Consider the following 16,333-nt stretch of genomic DNA (forward strand, 5'->3'; position numbering starts at 1 on the left):
CGCTGGCTAGTGTCGCGAGCGGGGTGGGGTGGGTTGGGTTGGGTTTGGGAGTTGGGTGGGGGAAGGAATGGGGAGATGGGCCGAATCGGGGCAGTTTCCGGTGCAATTTTCACGCGGAAACGCCCGTAATCAGCGTGCTGCGTGCCGCGTCGCGCACGACCACGGCACCGCCGCATCTGGACCGTACACGACGCGACCAAAGCTGCCCTAAAGATCTTTTTCATCTTGGATCTCATTTGCTCTCTCTGGTCTAAACCAACACCAGCACAGCATCTATAATGACAGGTACTGATGAGCCTCCCATCATGCATGCCACGTACGATGAATAAGCTAGCTTTTGGAACAGAGAAGGAATAAGCATGGTACTAGCTAACACCATACGGCCATGTGCCCTGCTGTCTTGCTTGGAGCTGAAACCGAGTTTAGCGAATTACTTCCCGTCGAGGCAAACCAAGCGATGCTATATGCGTCTATCTCTCTCACTCCCAGTATTGTTCATGGCGTAAAGGCCACCCCCGCGACTACGACCTAACAACCCACGCCGAATCACCGGTTGCATGTGAGCCACTGATGTGCTCCGTCCAAGACTTGATATATCTTATATCTACGTCACACCTTTCTTCTCCACATCGCATTTCGCAACCCTGCATCAATTAATAATTTATAGTATGTGCTCCCAAGTCCCAACACGATTCCTTCTAGAACCTCTAGCTATAGAGGTTTCACTAATGCCATTTGCAACACATTCCTTTTCGCATGTGCGACACGCTCTTTGCTTCAGGTTTTGCTAGTATGGTGAAGTATGAGCGCCATTGGGATCCGGTGAAATTTCCCTTTCCTTCTCCACCGCCGTATTCATTATGGTGCATGTAAATATATTCCTGAAAGGTATGGATCAAAAACATCAAATCTAGCTAACTTCAAAGAAAATTTAGCAGCTGGCAGCGACATTTCAGTTGTTCATGATACGCGTGCAAGATGCGGCTTACACACTGCATGATCAGTTCAGATCCCGGATTCCTCTCCAGCTACATGGGAGAGCAAGTAATTCAACCGTGTGGTCACCCTCTCTATCTCTCTATCTCCCTGCATTATTGTCCAAGATATGGTACATAATTGAGATCTTGCCAATTTGGCAGGTGACAAAAGCAAGGACAGATTCATCTCTTGCAATGGGAGTTGGAAGATGTTGGGGTAGGTAAGTAAGGTTAAAATGACAGCCAAGAACTGTGACCACAATGACCAATTAACCCGGTTGGTACGCTGCTCATCCTGACTCCCAAAGTCTCCGGGCCACAGGCCATGTGGAGATGCGTCGCACACGCACTGCATCCACCAATCAAGCCATTGTCACACAGCCACGGCAGAGAAGAGAACTCCGTCGTTTCAGAGCTCTGAATTTCTGATAAGCTTTCAGCAAAAAAAAAAGAAAGAACGGGGGGAGAAACGCACCGTTTTCGCTGGAATCCTGTGGGTTTGCAGCGCGCAATGTGTCCGTTTCCACCGCCAAATGCAGCCAAACCGCCGTACGGTTCCATGTGCCACACATGCGATGAAAATTCGCACATTTAGATACGGGATCTGAGCCTTTGCTATCGCTCGCTTGTGCCTTTCATTTCGTTGCAGCCTGAGTAGACCGGTTTATTTCGGTCACATGTGAGCTATGAGGTTGCAGTTCTCTCAGTGTTCTTGTGATTCTAGTTATCAGGGCCCTCGCTTATCAGTGATAGTTACTACTCCTCAGATCTTTTTCCCTGCTCTGTTGAATGAGCCTGAGCCACTGGAAGAGTGACAGGGGTAGGGCCTCGATTTGATTTGATTCCCCTTGCCAAAAGAAGCTCGTTGATGAACCAGTAATTTAACTGTTTTAAGTGTAACTAAAGCATAATCAGATGGTTGGAGCTTTCCTTCTAAGAGCAGGTACAATAGCATACTATAAACCAGCTATAAACATATTTTAAACAGCTATAAACATATTTTAAAGAGATAAAAGAGGAGAGAGAAGAGCAGCGGGCTACATATTTGTAGCCAGCTGTAGCGCGAACTCCAAGACGCAGTGGGTGTATGATAGGTGAGGCCAGGTATTAATAGTGTAGTATGTAACTATTGTATGAACTGGCTACTAAATTGATTATAGATGATTTGAAATTAGTAGTTGGCTATACTATTAAACCTACTCTAATGGGTTAGAGATTCTCTGAAAATTCACATGAAAGATTCCGTGACCACCGCACAAAGCTCCACATGGATTCAGATTCCCCTGTCGGCTCTTGATTGAGGACAGATGCCCCCCCAAAAGAAAAGGAGCCTGTAAAAATATTGTCTTCCCCGGTTATCATGTCAGTATCAAATTTTAAAATCAGTTGTAGATGCCCAGATCATTTTCTAATATTAGCAAAAGAATTAGTACTATATATCATATCACTAAGCAGAGACTCGTGCAGCTCGTGTGCGTTAAGTACCCAAGTAGTGCATTTCTTGTGGAGGTAATCGACTATATTTAACAGTTGGAATCCACATGTTTTAGTGGTTTACAAAGTCTCAAACTTGATAATACAAATTTACAAAATACCAGAGCTCACCTTGTAAGCAGAGTAGTAGATCAACAAGTACACAACATTAGGTGTGTAAATTACATTGTCTTCTGTACAAAATTCAGTGTATTACAGTTAGTAACAGTGACAAACTCAGGTGCTCCAAGATCAGATGAATCCCAAGGTCTAATCTTTAGATCAACAGAACACTGCATAGTGTGTTGAGATGAATACAGAGGAAGATCTAGGACCAAATGGGGATTAAGGAATACTCACTATCAATCAAGATCTAGCACACCAAAATTACATCAATCCTGTGCCATCTTACACTTTCCTTCAGCTAGAAGGCGTCAAATACCAGGATTAAAAACCTATGCACATAGCTAAGCCAGCAGCAGAAATGGTAAAGATTTCTTATTGCATCTGTACAAAAATCGCATAGCAGGCAGCAGCATCAGCAGCAAGCAAGCAAAGTATAGCATCTGTAGCTCACTGAAGTGAGTGCTGGAATGGAGAGCTCTAATCCAACTGATGAGTGATCCAAATCTTGCAAGACTAGCTGATTTGATGTGGATCCACAGCTTGTGTGTTCGATCGATGGCCGCCTCATTGCAGGTCGTAGACGTTGGAATCGGCGGCGTAGGAGCCAAGAACGCGGACGAACACCGCGAATCTCTCGATCTCCTTGATGGCGTCGAGGACGCGCGGGTCGTGGGAGGCGCCCTCGCAGTCTACGTAGAGGACGTGCGGGAACGCGCGGAGCGTCGGCGCGCCGCGGGCGCTCGTGTCGAGGATCATCACGGGGTGGCCCGCCGCGCCGCCGCCGCCGCCGTCGTTGTTGTTGATGACCTCCAGCTTGGTCAGGTTGATGTTGCGGGAGGAGAAGGCGGAGAGGACCTTGAGGACCACCATCATGGAGCCGCCCCGGTGGGCGACCACCATGCTGGTCTTGGCGTCGGCGTCCATGGGCAGCGTCACCGGCGAGGGAGGCTTGGAGAGGAGCAGGAAGCGGGTGACGTTCCACGACTCGTCCTGGAGGCCGTGCGCGAGCACGTCGAGGCCGTAGAGGTCGGCGGCGCGCGGGCTGGCGATGGCGGCGGTGTCGAGCATCCGGTTGGACCGCAGCATCTCCACGGCGCCGGCGGTGTCCTCCACGGGCTCCCTGTCCACGCCGAGCCGCGCCAGCGCGCGGCCGCAGTGCGCGAGCGCCATGGGGTGGCTAATCACCCGGCGCACCTCTGCGGCGCGGACACCGGGCATGGCGAGGAGGCAGTAGTGGACGAACAGGTTGATCTCCTGGACCATGACGAGGTCATGCCTCAGCAGGAGGTCGTAGTTCCGCAGCGCGGTGCCCTCCATGGTGGACTCGACGGGCAGTATCGCGCGGTCGACGGCGCCGCCGTCGACCGCCGCCAGCGCGTCGGCGAACGCGCGGCAGGGCACGGTGTCGCACCCGGGGAGCGCCGTCTTCGCCGCGAACTCGCTGTACGCGCCCGGCGCGCCCTGGAACGCCACCCGGAGCCCGAACCCATCCTGGCCCCCGGCGCCGCCCGTGCTCACCGACAGATGGATCCGGTCATTCCCGTTGATGTGCTGCGCCGCCGCCTTCTTCCTCCCGCTCCCGTTGACCCCCTTCTTGCCGTCGCCGTTGATCTGCGCCTTGCCGTTGGGGGACTTCTTGGAGGAGTGTCCGTTGACGCCGTTGATCTTGGCCGCCGCGGCGACGAACGACGGAGGCGGAGGCCGCGAGTAGGAGGAGGAGGGGTTGGTCTTGGGGAGGAGGAGGTGCTTGTGGAGGTGGAGGGAGGAGGAGGTGTAGGCCATAGAACGGCGCGCGGCGGCGGCGGCGGCGGCGGCGAGAGGAGAGGTGGTGGGTTGGGATTGGGTGGGGAGAGAGAGAGGCAAGGAAAATGGAGAGTTTTCACAGTTTTAGCTAACGAGCGTGGTGGGGGAAGGTTTTGCTGACTTTTTATAAACACACGGCGGCAGCGGCTGGTCGGCAGCGGTTTGGCTCTGGTTTGCTGCTTACAATTGGCTGTTTACTGTTTATTTCTTGCTTGCTTGCTTGCTGCCTTAAAGGCTCCGGTAATTGGTGTTGTTCACAGTGTAATTGACGGAGACTGCGGATGAGAGTGAAGGGCTTGAAGGCTCCCCGGTTATTGGTGCTGTTCACAGTGTAATTGACGGAGATTGCGGATCAAAGTGAAGGGTTATAAATGGTGGTTAAACACGCGAACCATATTGGTTTAGGGTGTGTTTGGTTAGGTGGACGAGTTGAGATGGCCGCTCGATTTTTTATGGTGTTTGGTTGGAGAGCAGGGTGGATGGGATAGTTTGGAATAAGAAATATTCCCTCACTATACTGGATGAGTGCATCGGTTTGGGTGATGTGTCCTATTCTGATTGGTTGTGATTGGTTTGATTTTAAGCTCTAAATGATTTTTTTTCTCCTAAACCATTTATCTAATTTATGATTTGATTACATCATTATATTTGTTACAATTATTTTTTTAAAACAAAATCCTGGATGATTATATTTTGATAAAAAATATATATGACAAATGGGTCGCAGTAACTTTTAGCTTTTCTCATTCATGCTATATCCCTCTAACCAAATAAGAAATTTGGTCGTCCTATCGATACAAACCAAACAAAAGATTGGATTCTCATATCCAAGAAAATATGGATGGCCATATCCCATCCATGCATGACCGTGAACCAAACACATCCTTAGTCATTGAGATTTGGGAGCGACTGGTTGTGAGTCAATCCTACTGTCCGATTAGAATCTAACGCCCCGACCTGCAATTTGATCGTTTTATCTCCGTGCTAACCAGCCAAGCCGCATTGTGTTTTAGGCCGTGAGGCTTTTCTAACGTATGTTAGAGAGACACGAGCATATGACGCGTGAGTTTATGAGGGTGGGTCTTGCATGTGAAGGACTCATGTATCTTTAGATTTACGAATGAGGAGTTGTTTTTGTATTTTAGGTCTTCTTGCATTTGCAAGACTCGCTTGAGGTGTGGGTAATGACAAACATAGAGATGTTTGATGTTGTTTTATAGTAGTGTATGGTGGTGGCATACGATATTCTATGTTAGGCGTGAGGCTAGGTGGCATCGGAGTTGCTCCATCAGTTAATGAGGTTGATAATGCTGACATCAAAGCAACTAGCACTTTTTAGGTGAAGTCAGAGCTTAATCGTATCCACGCATGCTGTTGAGCTGTGATGGGCAGTGACCTTATTAGCGGTTTTGGCATTCTAGTGGTTGTGTGTGGGTCTCTAGGGCGAAAGTGCCAGATATGTCACTAACTTCAGCCGCCATTCACCTTCCTAGAGGTGATGCTATGTGGACTTTGTGAATATCACATTTAGGAAGTCATTTAGGTGTGTGAACCTATAGATCCAGTTTGGATTGGACAATATTGTCATTTTGTCGGCATGCCCTTGTTGAAGTTAGGGCTCTTATTCAACGTGGGAGCAATGACAATAACTTTCGATGGAGTGAATGTTTCGCTTGATGTTATCATAAGTTTGTGTCACTTGAGTTATGTATGTGGTTTCATTCGTGGTGGTTATATCAAGTTTTTCGAGTCAGATTATCCTCATAAACTACTCTATTCTTCTATAGCAAATTACTGAAATAACAGGAATACCATGCCATTTTCAAAGGTTCTTCGATGAAAAAGAAACAGCATATTCAATCATCTAGTTGGAACACGCTCGTTGTCGCTCAATACTCGTGTGTCCACCATTTAACTGCACGCCCCCTCGTAATTTAGCGGCATTAGTATGCATAGTTGTATGTGCATGATTCCATCCTTCAAATCTCGATTCGTATACAACTATATGCGCACAAGCAATTGTATAGATTTATTTAGGTGTGTATTTAGGGCTTCCGCTCTAGATTGTGTGTGCATATGAATGTATGATGTTGTATATAAGTGCATGCCTCTTAACAGAAGCCTAAATCATATTCATACCATATCAAGAAGTTCCTTAATTTGTTTGTATTTATTTAACTTTTGATCAAAACCTACCAAAAATGTATAGTATAAGGATTGATATATACGGCAATGTACAAGATAGCAAGTGGAATGAGATGATTAATTAGGACTATTGAGACACTTTAGGAAACATTGCATTAGATGACATCTTGTTTGGCATATTTGTCATAATCTCATAGATGTATATATTGGGTGGCTTGCTTCTAGAAGGTTGTTATACTTTGTGATGTGGTGTTATCACCGTTTGCTTGTTGATTTATGCCGCAACTTAAATTTGATTGATTTTAAGTTTTTTTTATTATAGTCTTTTTTATATTGGTTTTTATATCGCTGAGTACATGATTTAAAAGTTTAACCATAGATTATTTTTAGTTGTTTTAGTTTAACCATAGATTATTTTTAGTTGTTTTATTTTCTATGTCTTATCAGACATATAGAGCAAACTAGCGTTGGGTTACTGGGTAACAATTTCCTCGGCTTGGCCTTGTGAATGTGAATATAATATCTAGTTGATGCAAAGATCAAACTAAATACTAATATGGTAAATCATCAACCCCGTTAATTCTGCGAGATTAGTGCAGTCCAAAAAATATCTTCTCCTAATTCAAAAACACTTAAAACGACTCCTTTACCTGTACATCCAAGCAATTCTCACAACCAAAGCAGAGCTGGCTTGATTTTGAACACATGATTATTCTGTGACCCTGAATTTGTGGAGTCTAACTAACCAATGGCTTTCGCTGTTGGGCAGCAAGGCTGGATTTTTCACAATTTGGTCATTTTGAAAAACTTATTTTGTAAATAGATCTCTGAAAATACTTATCCCGGAAATGGTCCTTTTAGGGCGGGATGGCGCCAGCCACTCTAGCACCGTCCTCCTGCCACCGTGGCGGGGCAGTTCTGAGGTGGCAGAGGGAGTGCGCCAGAGTGGCTGCCCCCCCTCCCCCACCCGCAATTTTTTATTTTTTTGATATTTTTTTCACGCTTAGGAACACATAAGAACCAACCATAAAAAAAACTCAAATGGACGAAATATGTGACCTGTAAAATTTTTCCTCTCCTCTCCTCTAGTGTAGAGATGAGAGATGTGCAACTTATTTTATTTTATTTTTTTGATATTTTTTCACACTTAGGAACCCACAAGAACCAACCATAGAAAAAATAAACTCAAACGGACAAAATATGTGACTTGTAGAATTTTCCAAAACTCCACCGAAAAGCTTCTCGCCTCAAAAACACAATCTTGCAAGCGGAATTTGGAAGTTTTAATTTCGCTGAACCTAGCAAAGTCGGGAAGAATCGGATGTAACTTTTTCTGTAAAAGTCCGTGGATATATTATTTGCCTGATTCCAAATCTGTATGAGAAAATTACGCTTGTTTTAAGAAATAACACCCGAATGTTAAAAAAACTAATGTAAAAAAAAGCTAAAGAATGTTCGAAATCTACGTTGATTTTAACACAAAATTTTCGTGTGAATTAACACAAAATTATTGTTGATTTTATATTGGAGATTTGTTAACACAAGATCTATGTGTTTTTATGCGAACGTTAGCTCTAATCTTATCCAACAAAACTATGTGTTTTATTTTATTTATAGTCTATTAGCTCTAAGGTGAGCTAACGTGTTTGCATAAAATATCCAAAAAATATCCATTCGAGAAACATGATTGGAAACGAGGGGTGGGGGTGGGGGAGGAGGGCGGCGCCAGCTATGCTAGCGTCCTTCTCCTGCCACGTCGGTTCGCATGTGCCAGGTAGCGGGGGATGGCGCCAATCACCCTAGCGCCGTCCCATTGGACCACGGCGCCAGGCACTCTGACGCTCTAAAAAGGACCATATTTAGAATAAAATTTTTCAAAAATCTATTTATGAAATAAATTTTTAAAAAGGACCAAATTATAAAAAAGTCCAGGACAGCAACGCCGCATAACTTTCCAGTCTTTCCTTCGTTTTCCTTGTGCCTTTCACTCTGTTGAGTGTGACCCCGACGAGTGGCGCGAAGCAGCTGTGAGCTTCCTTTCTGTAGCTTTCCCTCCATTGATGGCTGATGCAGATGCAGTGGCCGGCCAATTGCGTTGCTGTCCTCTCAATCGATGGACAGTATCGCCGGTGCATTCCATACCTCTCTTGCTGTAAGTCTGTAACTATTAGTGGTATGCAAATGGGAGAAGAAAAGATGTGATAAGCTCGAAGAATCATTCTCGATGGTTACTTCATCAGATAAGAACGTGGCGGTTAATGTTGATATGCAGATCTGACTACAGTATGATTGACGCTTTGGGAAGAATGCTAGTACTACTAGTGGCTTGTTTAGGCAAACGTGATTGGCCTGACTAATTCTACTTCTGGAGTAAAGTAAAGGTCGCTTTCTACTAGTATAGTACTTTGTATACCTATAATACTTTGTATACCATTTTTAGTGAAACAACTGCAAATGATGGAAACGGTATGAAAATTTCCAATCATATAACGAGATTATTTTTATACAATAAATATGAAAATGGTATCGTTTCCAACTGTTTTTGTTTCTAGCCATGTATAGAACTTAGATTTTCCTAATTTCTATCAGCATCATACTAATGTCACCACTAAATAGTTAAATTCATCAATACGAAAAATTCCCCACCATATTAAGACTGTTTCTAGAAAATAATACTCTCTCCATATTTTAATGTATGACGCCGTTGACTTTTCGACCAATGTTTGACCATTTGTCTTATTTAAATTTTTTTTTCAAATATAAAAATGTTTATATCATGCTTAAAAAACATTTGATGATAAATCAAGTAACAATAAAATAAATGATAATTACATACATTTTTGAATAAGACGAATAATCAAATGTTGATTAAAAAGTCAACGGCGTCATACCTTAAAATACGGAGATAATATAAGCTAATATTGTTTCCATCTGCTTTTATGGTACTGCTTGATCTACTAGAACAAGCTAAAATTAAGCTTGCCACGACCACGAGATGCAATTTTTTTGTAATGGTGTCTGGCAGGTTAATTGGATAAGCACAATGCAAGACTTGTGTAGTCAACTGATGTCAATGCTGAAAAAAAAAAGGTGGATGCATGCACGCGAGACGGCCAAAGTCAGTGATGGCGGGCGTCGTTAACAAGTGGAAATTCAACACCGCACGACACGGCTCTCCCAACGCGCGCTGTCATATGGGAGAGAGAATTTTGAGGCTCCGTTATTATTCTTCCAATAAACTTCCACTTCATTTGAAACTTCTCCAAAACTTCCATTTCACCTTTCACCCAAAGGTATCAAATACAGCCAAATCGTTTGCATCACCCTAAAACATCATCAGCGCTCATTCGCAATACTTATTTTTTTTTTCACGAACGCGTAAAAAGATTACACGTCCACGCAATACTTATGTATTCTAAGATAGTATACTTATTTTGTTACGTCTAACCTTAGTCGTGTGGTAAACCGTTTATAATATTATAACCCTCCATTATCCTGGGTCCATTGCCGGATGAAGCTGATGGGCCAGCCATCAACCTGTCGTTGCTTGCCGTGTAGAGAAAAACGGCAAAATCTTCGAGACTACAGATGTCTCCGCAGCAATTCTATATTCTGGCGGCGATGGCTGTCTAGAATGATTGCGTTTCTGCAATTGGTTATTCATCTCTTAATTACTCTTCTTTTTATTATTACTATTATTATTATTATTATTATTATTATTATTATTATTATTATTAGTACTCGCTTAACACTAGATATGTTCGGCCAAAACCTGGACAGCGATGTGTGCAGTGTGCATGTGCAGTGTCGGATTGCAAGGCCTAATCCATGCACATATTCCCTAACAAATCAAAACGGTTTATTAGAGAATAAAAATTAATTTATAGGTAAAACTTTTATATATGTATTCTTAACGTCTTTTTAATACTGATTTCATAAAATCAAATTCAAAATTAACTTTGAAAATTTAAATTTTACCTTTGGCATTGATTTATTAGTACAGCCAATATGGCTCTAACTTATTTCTCGGTGTGGTCACATACTCACATCGCATCACCAAAGTGGGCGTATGGGCCTGACTGATCATGATAGGGAAGAGGACCAATCGATTTGGCACGGTTCCATTATCAAATTACAAGTGGCCGCCAGGTCCATACTACACCAATCCTTTTCCTCCTGACATAAAGGAGACTGCGTAACTGAGTGACCGTCCTAGAGTATTTATCTTTAGCATTTAACAATTATAAAATTTGTCTCACAAAAACTTTATTTCTACGGGTTACAGCTGAATAGCTGATAAGACCATTAAAGCCTAGAAGTAAAAACAAGAATAAAGATATCATAGTTATTTCTCTTCGCCACTAGTTAGTTTAAGAATTGCTCGAAATAGAATTTCCCTGAAACGAGTAGCTTTTGCGCCTTCGCCCCATAGTAACAAGTGTCAATTTTAAACGTACAACGGATGGCTTGGGCTGGATTCTTTTCATGGGCCGTGCTGGATGGGCCAGGCAGCCCAAAAGTCGTTCATGCTGCTATGACTATACGCGGGCCATGGCATGGGTCGCTTGGTACAGATTCTAGAGCTCGAGAGCCCACTTTTCAGAACTTTATCTTACGGTGCTACTGATACTGCTCTTGCAAGATTCTAGAATGAGGATAACACACAGATGCAAGACATACACAAGGCCAATACACAAAACAAATAACAATCAATTTATACATGTTTATACTCATAGGCTTCATGGAACTATATAAGAAACTAACATATGTTTTGTCGTTTTGAGATACAAAAGAAGGTTCATTTTTCAATATATCTAGAGTAAATTTCAGAAAACTGTAACTTTAGTGACAAAACTATCAGTTTGCTGCAACATTAGCGACATGTTTCAGTTTGCTGCAACAATAGCATGGAAAATTATCACAAAACTGCAACTTTTACGTTATATGCTACTACAGTGCATATATGTGACAACTGTAGCAGCATATAACGTAAAAGTTACAGTTTTGTGATAATTTTCCGTGCTATTGTTGCAGCAAACTGAAACATGTCGCTAAAGTTGCAGCAAACTGATACATTTGTCACTAAAGTTGCAGTTTTCTGAAATTTACTCATATATCTATTAGCTCTTAGCCTCCAACATCTTGTAAGCACCAAAATAAGGCAACATATATGTTTCATTGATCTTGGCTGAGCACTAGAGCAATTTTAATGTGGCTGAAATTGTAGAGAAGGAAAACAGCAAAATTGAGTATTTATTCATCAGAGTTTTCCATTATTAGATCCTCTAGATTAGGGTTTAGGGTTAGGAGAATTAGAAAGCAAGTGCCAATTGGACAAGGATTTAGGGGTTTCGCCATATTGGGTACTAGAACTTACCTGCTCCAGCTTGGGGCCTCGGGCCGCTCGACGGATGGCAGCAAGATGCAACAGCTGACGGCGAGACGCGATTACCGATGACTTATTAACGTCAGACATTAAGGGAGAAGATGTTTGTGTGAGGCTTAACGATGAAGCCAAGGGGAGAAGATGGCAGTTGCCTCCATTGTTCTCTCTCTCTCTCTCTCCTCAGTAAAATGGTCAGCAGATGGTTGGCCTTCGACGGATAGGGCACAACGGGGGAAGGGGGCTCATGGACCTTTTGTGTGTGGTCATGCCTACTGTAGCATCGCATGTAGCTTCACCTCCGCTCTTGTAGAAAGTATCGAGTATTTAGTTGGTTGAGTGTAGGGCCGTCAAAAAAGCTCGAGGCTCGCGAGCAGCTCGAGCTTGGCTCGTCCAAGGCTCGATTCGAGCTCGGCTCGAGCTTCAAACAAGCTGAACTCGAGCCTGAGCAAAAGCTCGAGCTTTACCGAGCCGAGCTCGAGCTTCTACCGAGCCTGGCCGAGCTTGACTGTGTATAGTTTATATTGCATGTTCACCTTATTAATATAATAAACTAATAGACAAATATATATGTTACTATCTATTTACAAAATAAATTAGCATGGGTTAGCACAATATATTTATTTTAATCATTTTATACTCTTTTATTAGTGTGATTAACTAGAAAATAATTATATTTATCAAGAGATTATTATTAAAATATATATTATACTACTTATGGCCGAGCTCGGTACCGAGCTCGAGCTCGAACGAGCTCGAATCGAGCTTGCCTAAAAGCTCGAAGGTGCAATAGGCTCGACTCGAGCTCGGCTCGAGCTTGTGCCGAGCTCGAGCTTGGGTAGACGAGCTCGCTCGAGCTCGGCTCGTTGACAGCCCTAGTTGAGTGGAACACGTGCACAAACCACTTTATATGCATACCGCATCGATATGTACAATCCTTCAGCACATGTTCAATAGATTTTGATATGGGTAATCCATGAACCTAACAAATTATTTTCTAAGCACGTTCAAGTGTGTAATATCTTCATCAGAATGCTGCGCATCACTTGACACATTTTTGGGGGTGAAACCACGTAAATTTCTAACCTTGCAAATTGTATCTATGATTTATGCTCTGGATTTATCTCCGACGAGTTCCAGCAAACATCAGTGAGTATTTGAGTCGGGGTGGAGAAAGTAGAAGGTGTTTCCGGCTTAGAGGGATGACCAGAGTGATGTACGGTAGGTCCGTGTTGGAGCCGATTGTGGTGGTGGGGCGGTGAGGCGGCGGGGAGAAGGGGGCGAAATGACACGTAGATACTTCTTATGATTATCAGGATCTACGCACTAACTAATGGCAAACTCATGCATGTACAACTTCACGACCACGCCAAAAGTGTTCCCATCGTCCAGATAGCTTTCGACTTTCAAGGAAGCTTGCAGAATGTAAGATGCTGAACGCTCATAAAAGGATGATCTGGCTTTTGACATTCTCGCAGAATAGTATACTATTTGGGGGATAAGTTCAAGAACGTCCTTTTCCCCCAAATTCCAAAAGGCAAACAAAATGCTTGGATTGAGCTTTACTCCAAGCTAACCACAGATGGATCTGCAGCTAGCTAGCATCGATCATCAATCAATCAAGCAGCTGGGGCTAGCTTAGCTTGGTAGTGCATGCATTCATCACCATGTGGGCCTTCAGGGAGATATCGCCAAAAACCCCTTCAGGTCCCATGCATACTAGTGGCCTTGTGGGGGCATCCACAGCTTCGTGTAGTGCAGCAATTCGATCGTATCGTCGTGGAGCACTGATGCTAAGTTGCTAACAAGTTACAGGCTAACAGCTGAATTCTCCTGCAGTGTTGGTAGGACTTGCTGTTTCTTCTCTCTGCAAGCTGGCCGTGCTTAACAACTAGCACACTCGTCAACGCACACAAAAATGTTTTTCATATTTTGATCGATCGTGGTACAGCCGGCGATCAGTTATTCAGACTGGTGATCAGTTATCACTAATTCACCATCCAAAGCATATGAGCCTCTGAAAATGGAGTGTTGCAGCGATTATACTCTCGTCGTTGTCTTTCAGAGGAAACAAAAATCTCTCACCATGCATGGCTCCTACAAGCTAGCTAGCTTCGTGATCTAGTAACTGGATATGGTAGGTGGCAAGAAAACAAAAGAATCTAGCGATTCATCATCTACTCATCATGCCAAGACTGATCCCTTTCACCTTTTCCATTAAACCCTTAATTATGGTGTTCGAGACCGGGTCAAAAATAAATTAACATCCTGCAGATCACGGCTTGATCAGCCGCCACCTGGACGCGAGGATCGTACTAACCTCGTCGCGCACTAACCCGAAAGCGGCTTTGCGACATGCGAGATCTCCCCCAATGTGGCGAGACGCCATTGGCCTGACCGTCCTGTAAGCCTGAAACAGCCACTCTTTTTTGCTCCCTGTGCTTCACAGCTAATCCCTAGCCCAGCGTCGATCGAGCAAGCAAGAAACGCGTCAGGATTTTTGTCCCCATTGTTTTCACCAACTCCCGCCCGTTTTTATACCCTCGCAATCATCCGTTTCTGTCGAGTTTAGTACACATCTTCCTCTAATATAAGCCAGTTTGGTTTTTTTTAACGACTTGTACTAGACGGTGTGCGAAGTTCTATCGATAGAGCAGACCAGTGTACGTAAGTACGTGCATGTTGATGAGCTGATCGAGTGATCGATCAGTAGTGTGGCAGTGTGGTGAGCAATGTGAGGGGCACGTAGGTGTGGATTGGTGTGTTGGGTTGTGGCATGGAGCAACGGGCGGCGGCGGCGGCGCAGCAGCGGCAGGGGAGGAGGCAGAGCGCGGCGGCGGCGGCTGCGTGCGGGATCAGGCGGGCGCGGGCGGAGACGCGGCACCCGGTGTACCGCGGCGTGCGGTTCAGGGCGGGGAAGTGGGTGTCGGAGATCCGGGAGCTCCGGAAGCCGAGCAGGATATGGCTCGGCACGTACGCCACCCCCGAGATGGCCGCCGCGGCGTACGACGCCGCCGCACTGGCGCTGCGCGGGCGCGGCGCGGCGCTCAACTTCCCCGACGCCGCGCGGTCCCGCCCCGCCCCGGCGTCCGCGTCCGCCGACGACGTGCGCGCCGCGGCCGCCGCCGCCGCCGCCGCGATGGCGCCGCCACCACACCAGGAGGAGGACGACAGTCGACGTCAGCTCGAGGACGGCGGTGGCGGCGTGGTGGACGAGGACGACGTGCTGGAGATGCCGAGGCTGATGGTGAGCATGGCGGAGGGGCTGATGATCAGCCCACCGCCGGTGATGCTCGGCCTGCAGGCGGACGGCGGTGGAATAATGGACGAGGGCGGCGGCGTGGTGAGCTTGTGGGATCACAGCTGAGTGTTCGACCACTTACTGTGGGTAGTGGAGGAGGGTATGTGCGCGAGTGCGACGCCATGATCGATGGATCGAGCAGATGCAGCTGCAGCCTGCAGGTAGTGTGGTGGCCTGGTGGGGATCGATGGATCACCCTGAGACGTGGACGTACGGAGGAATGCGTGTGTCGTAACGTACTACTACGTGTGTACGTGGTGATGCGCCTCTACGTAGACGTAGCATGGGTGTGATCCAAATGGATGATGTTGACACGATACACATACAGTGTATATGGATACTGGGACATACAGTTACACGGACAACTTTTTTTTTTTAGAAAGATACTCCTGCTCTCCTAGTTTAGTCAACGGTTTGAGTATGAGACAAGCAGTAGGTAATTTGATTCTTTTTTCCGAATAAATGGCAGAAACGCGCACACATCACTTTACCCGCAACACCATACTCACATCTCACGAACGCGCCCCCCAACATACGCTTTAAAACCCCGCAAAAAAAACATACGCTTTAAAAGACAACCCCCACACATCACTATACACAACACAACAGTGCACTCGCACTCCCATGAATACGTCAGCTAACACAGGTTCTAACAAACGAAAACCAATTGCACATCTCTAATCTTACTAAAATTCTGTTAAAAGCCCACATGCATATGTGTAATATTTATAGGCACCAGGATTTATATCCTGATGGGTGAAGTCATGTACCTATAACTTCACCATCACACTACTGGTGTTTCCTCACGATGTGAAAAAATGTTTCCAGTAGCATTAGCAATTTTCACATCATGGAAAAATGTCGCTAGTAAAAATAATGTTTATACAGCTGTTGATACATAAAACAATTATTTATATTTTGGGATGAAAAATTAGCGAAAGAAATTTGACTATGATTTTTTCAAAAAAAATTGGTTCGGAGTTTTGGTGGATGTTGGCATGAGTGTATGCATGCGAGATTACGACATATATGCCTAGAAATAGTTGTTTGATCTGTTTGTATGCATATGACTCGAGGACTGTTCACAACCAAAATTGGCATCCCAACAAAACAAGATACTCCAGA

General features: G+C 44.8%; 2 protein-coding genes across 2 annotated transcripts; one reads left to right on the forward strand and one right to left on the reverse strand.

The window, feature by feature from the left end:
* Positions 1 to 2,789: 2,789 nt before the first annotated feature.
* On the reverse strand, positions 2,790 to 4,563 carry LOC127753516 (arogenate dehydratase/prephenate dehydratase 6, chloroplastic-like). The gene has a single exon (XM_052279005.1). It carries the CDS (start codon positions 4,356 to 4,358, stop codon positions 3,141 to 3,143), a length of 1,218 nt encoding a protein of 405 aa, XP_052134965.1. The 5' UTR covers positions 4,359 to 4,563; the 3' UTR covers positions 2,790 to 3,140.
* A 9,962-nt stretch (positions 4,564 to 14,525) lies between these two features.
* LOC127753298 (ethylene-responsive transcription factor ERF027-like) lies at positions 14,526 to 15,781 on the forward strand. The gene has a single exon (XM_052278780.1). The coding sequence runs from the start codon at positions 14,684 to 14,686 to the stop codon at positions 15,272 to 15,274; it is 591 nt and encodes a 196-aa protein (XP_052134740.1). The 5' UTR covers positions 14,526 to 14,683; the 3' UTR covers positions 15,275 to 15,781.
* The last annotated feature ends 552 nt before the right edge of the window (positions 15,782 to 16,333 follow it).

The sequence above is a fragment of the Oryza glaberrima genome, chromosome 10 (assembly GCF_000147395.1).
Source record: "Oryza glaberrima chromosome 10, OglaRS2, whole genome shotgun sequence".
NCBI classification, from domain to species: Eukaryota; Viridiplantae; Streptophyta; class Magnoliopsida; order Poales; family Poaceae; genus Oryza; species Oryza glaberrima.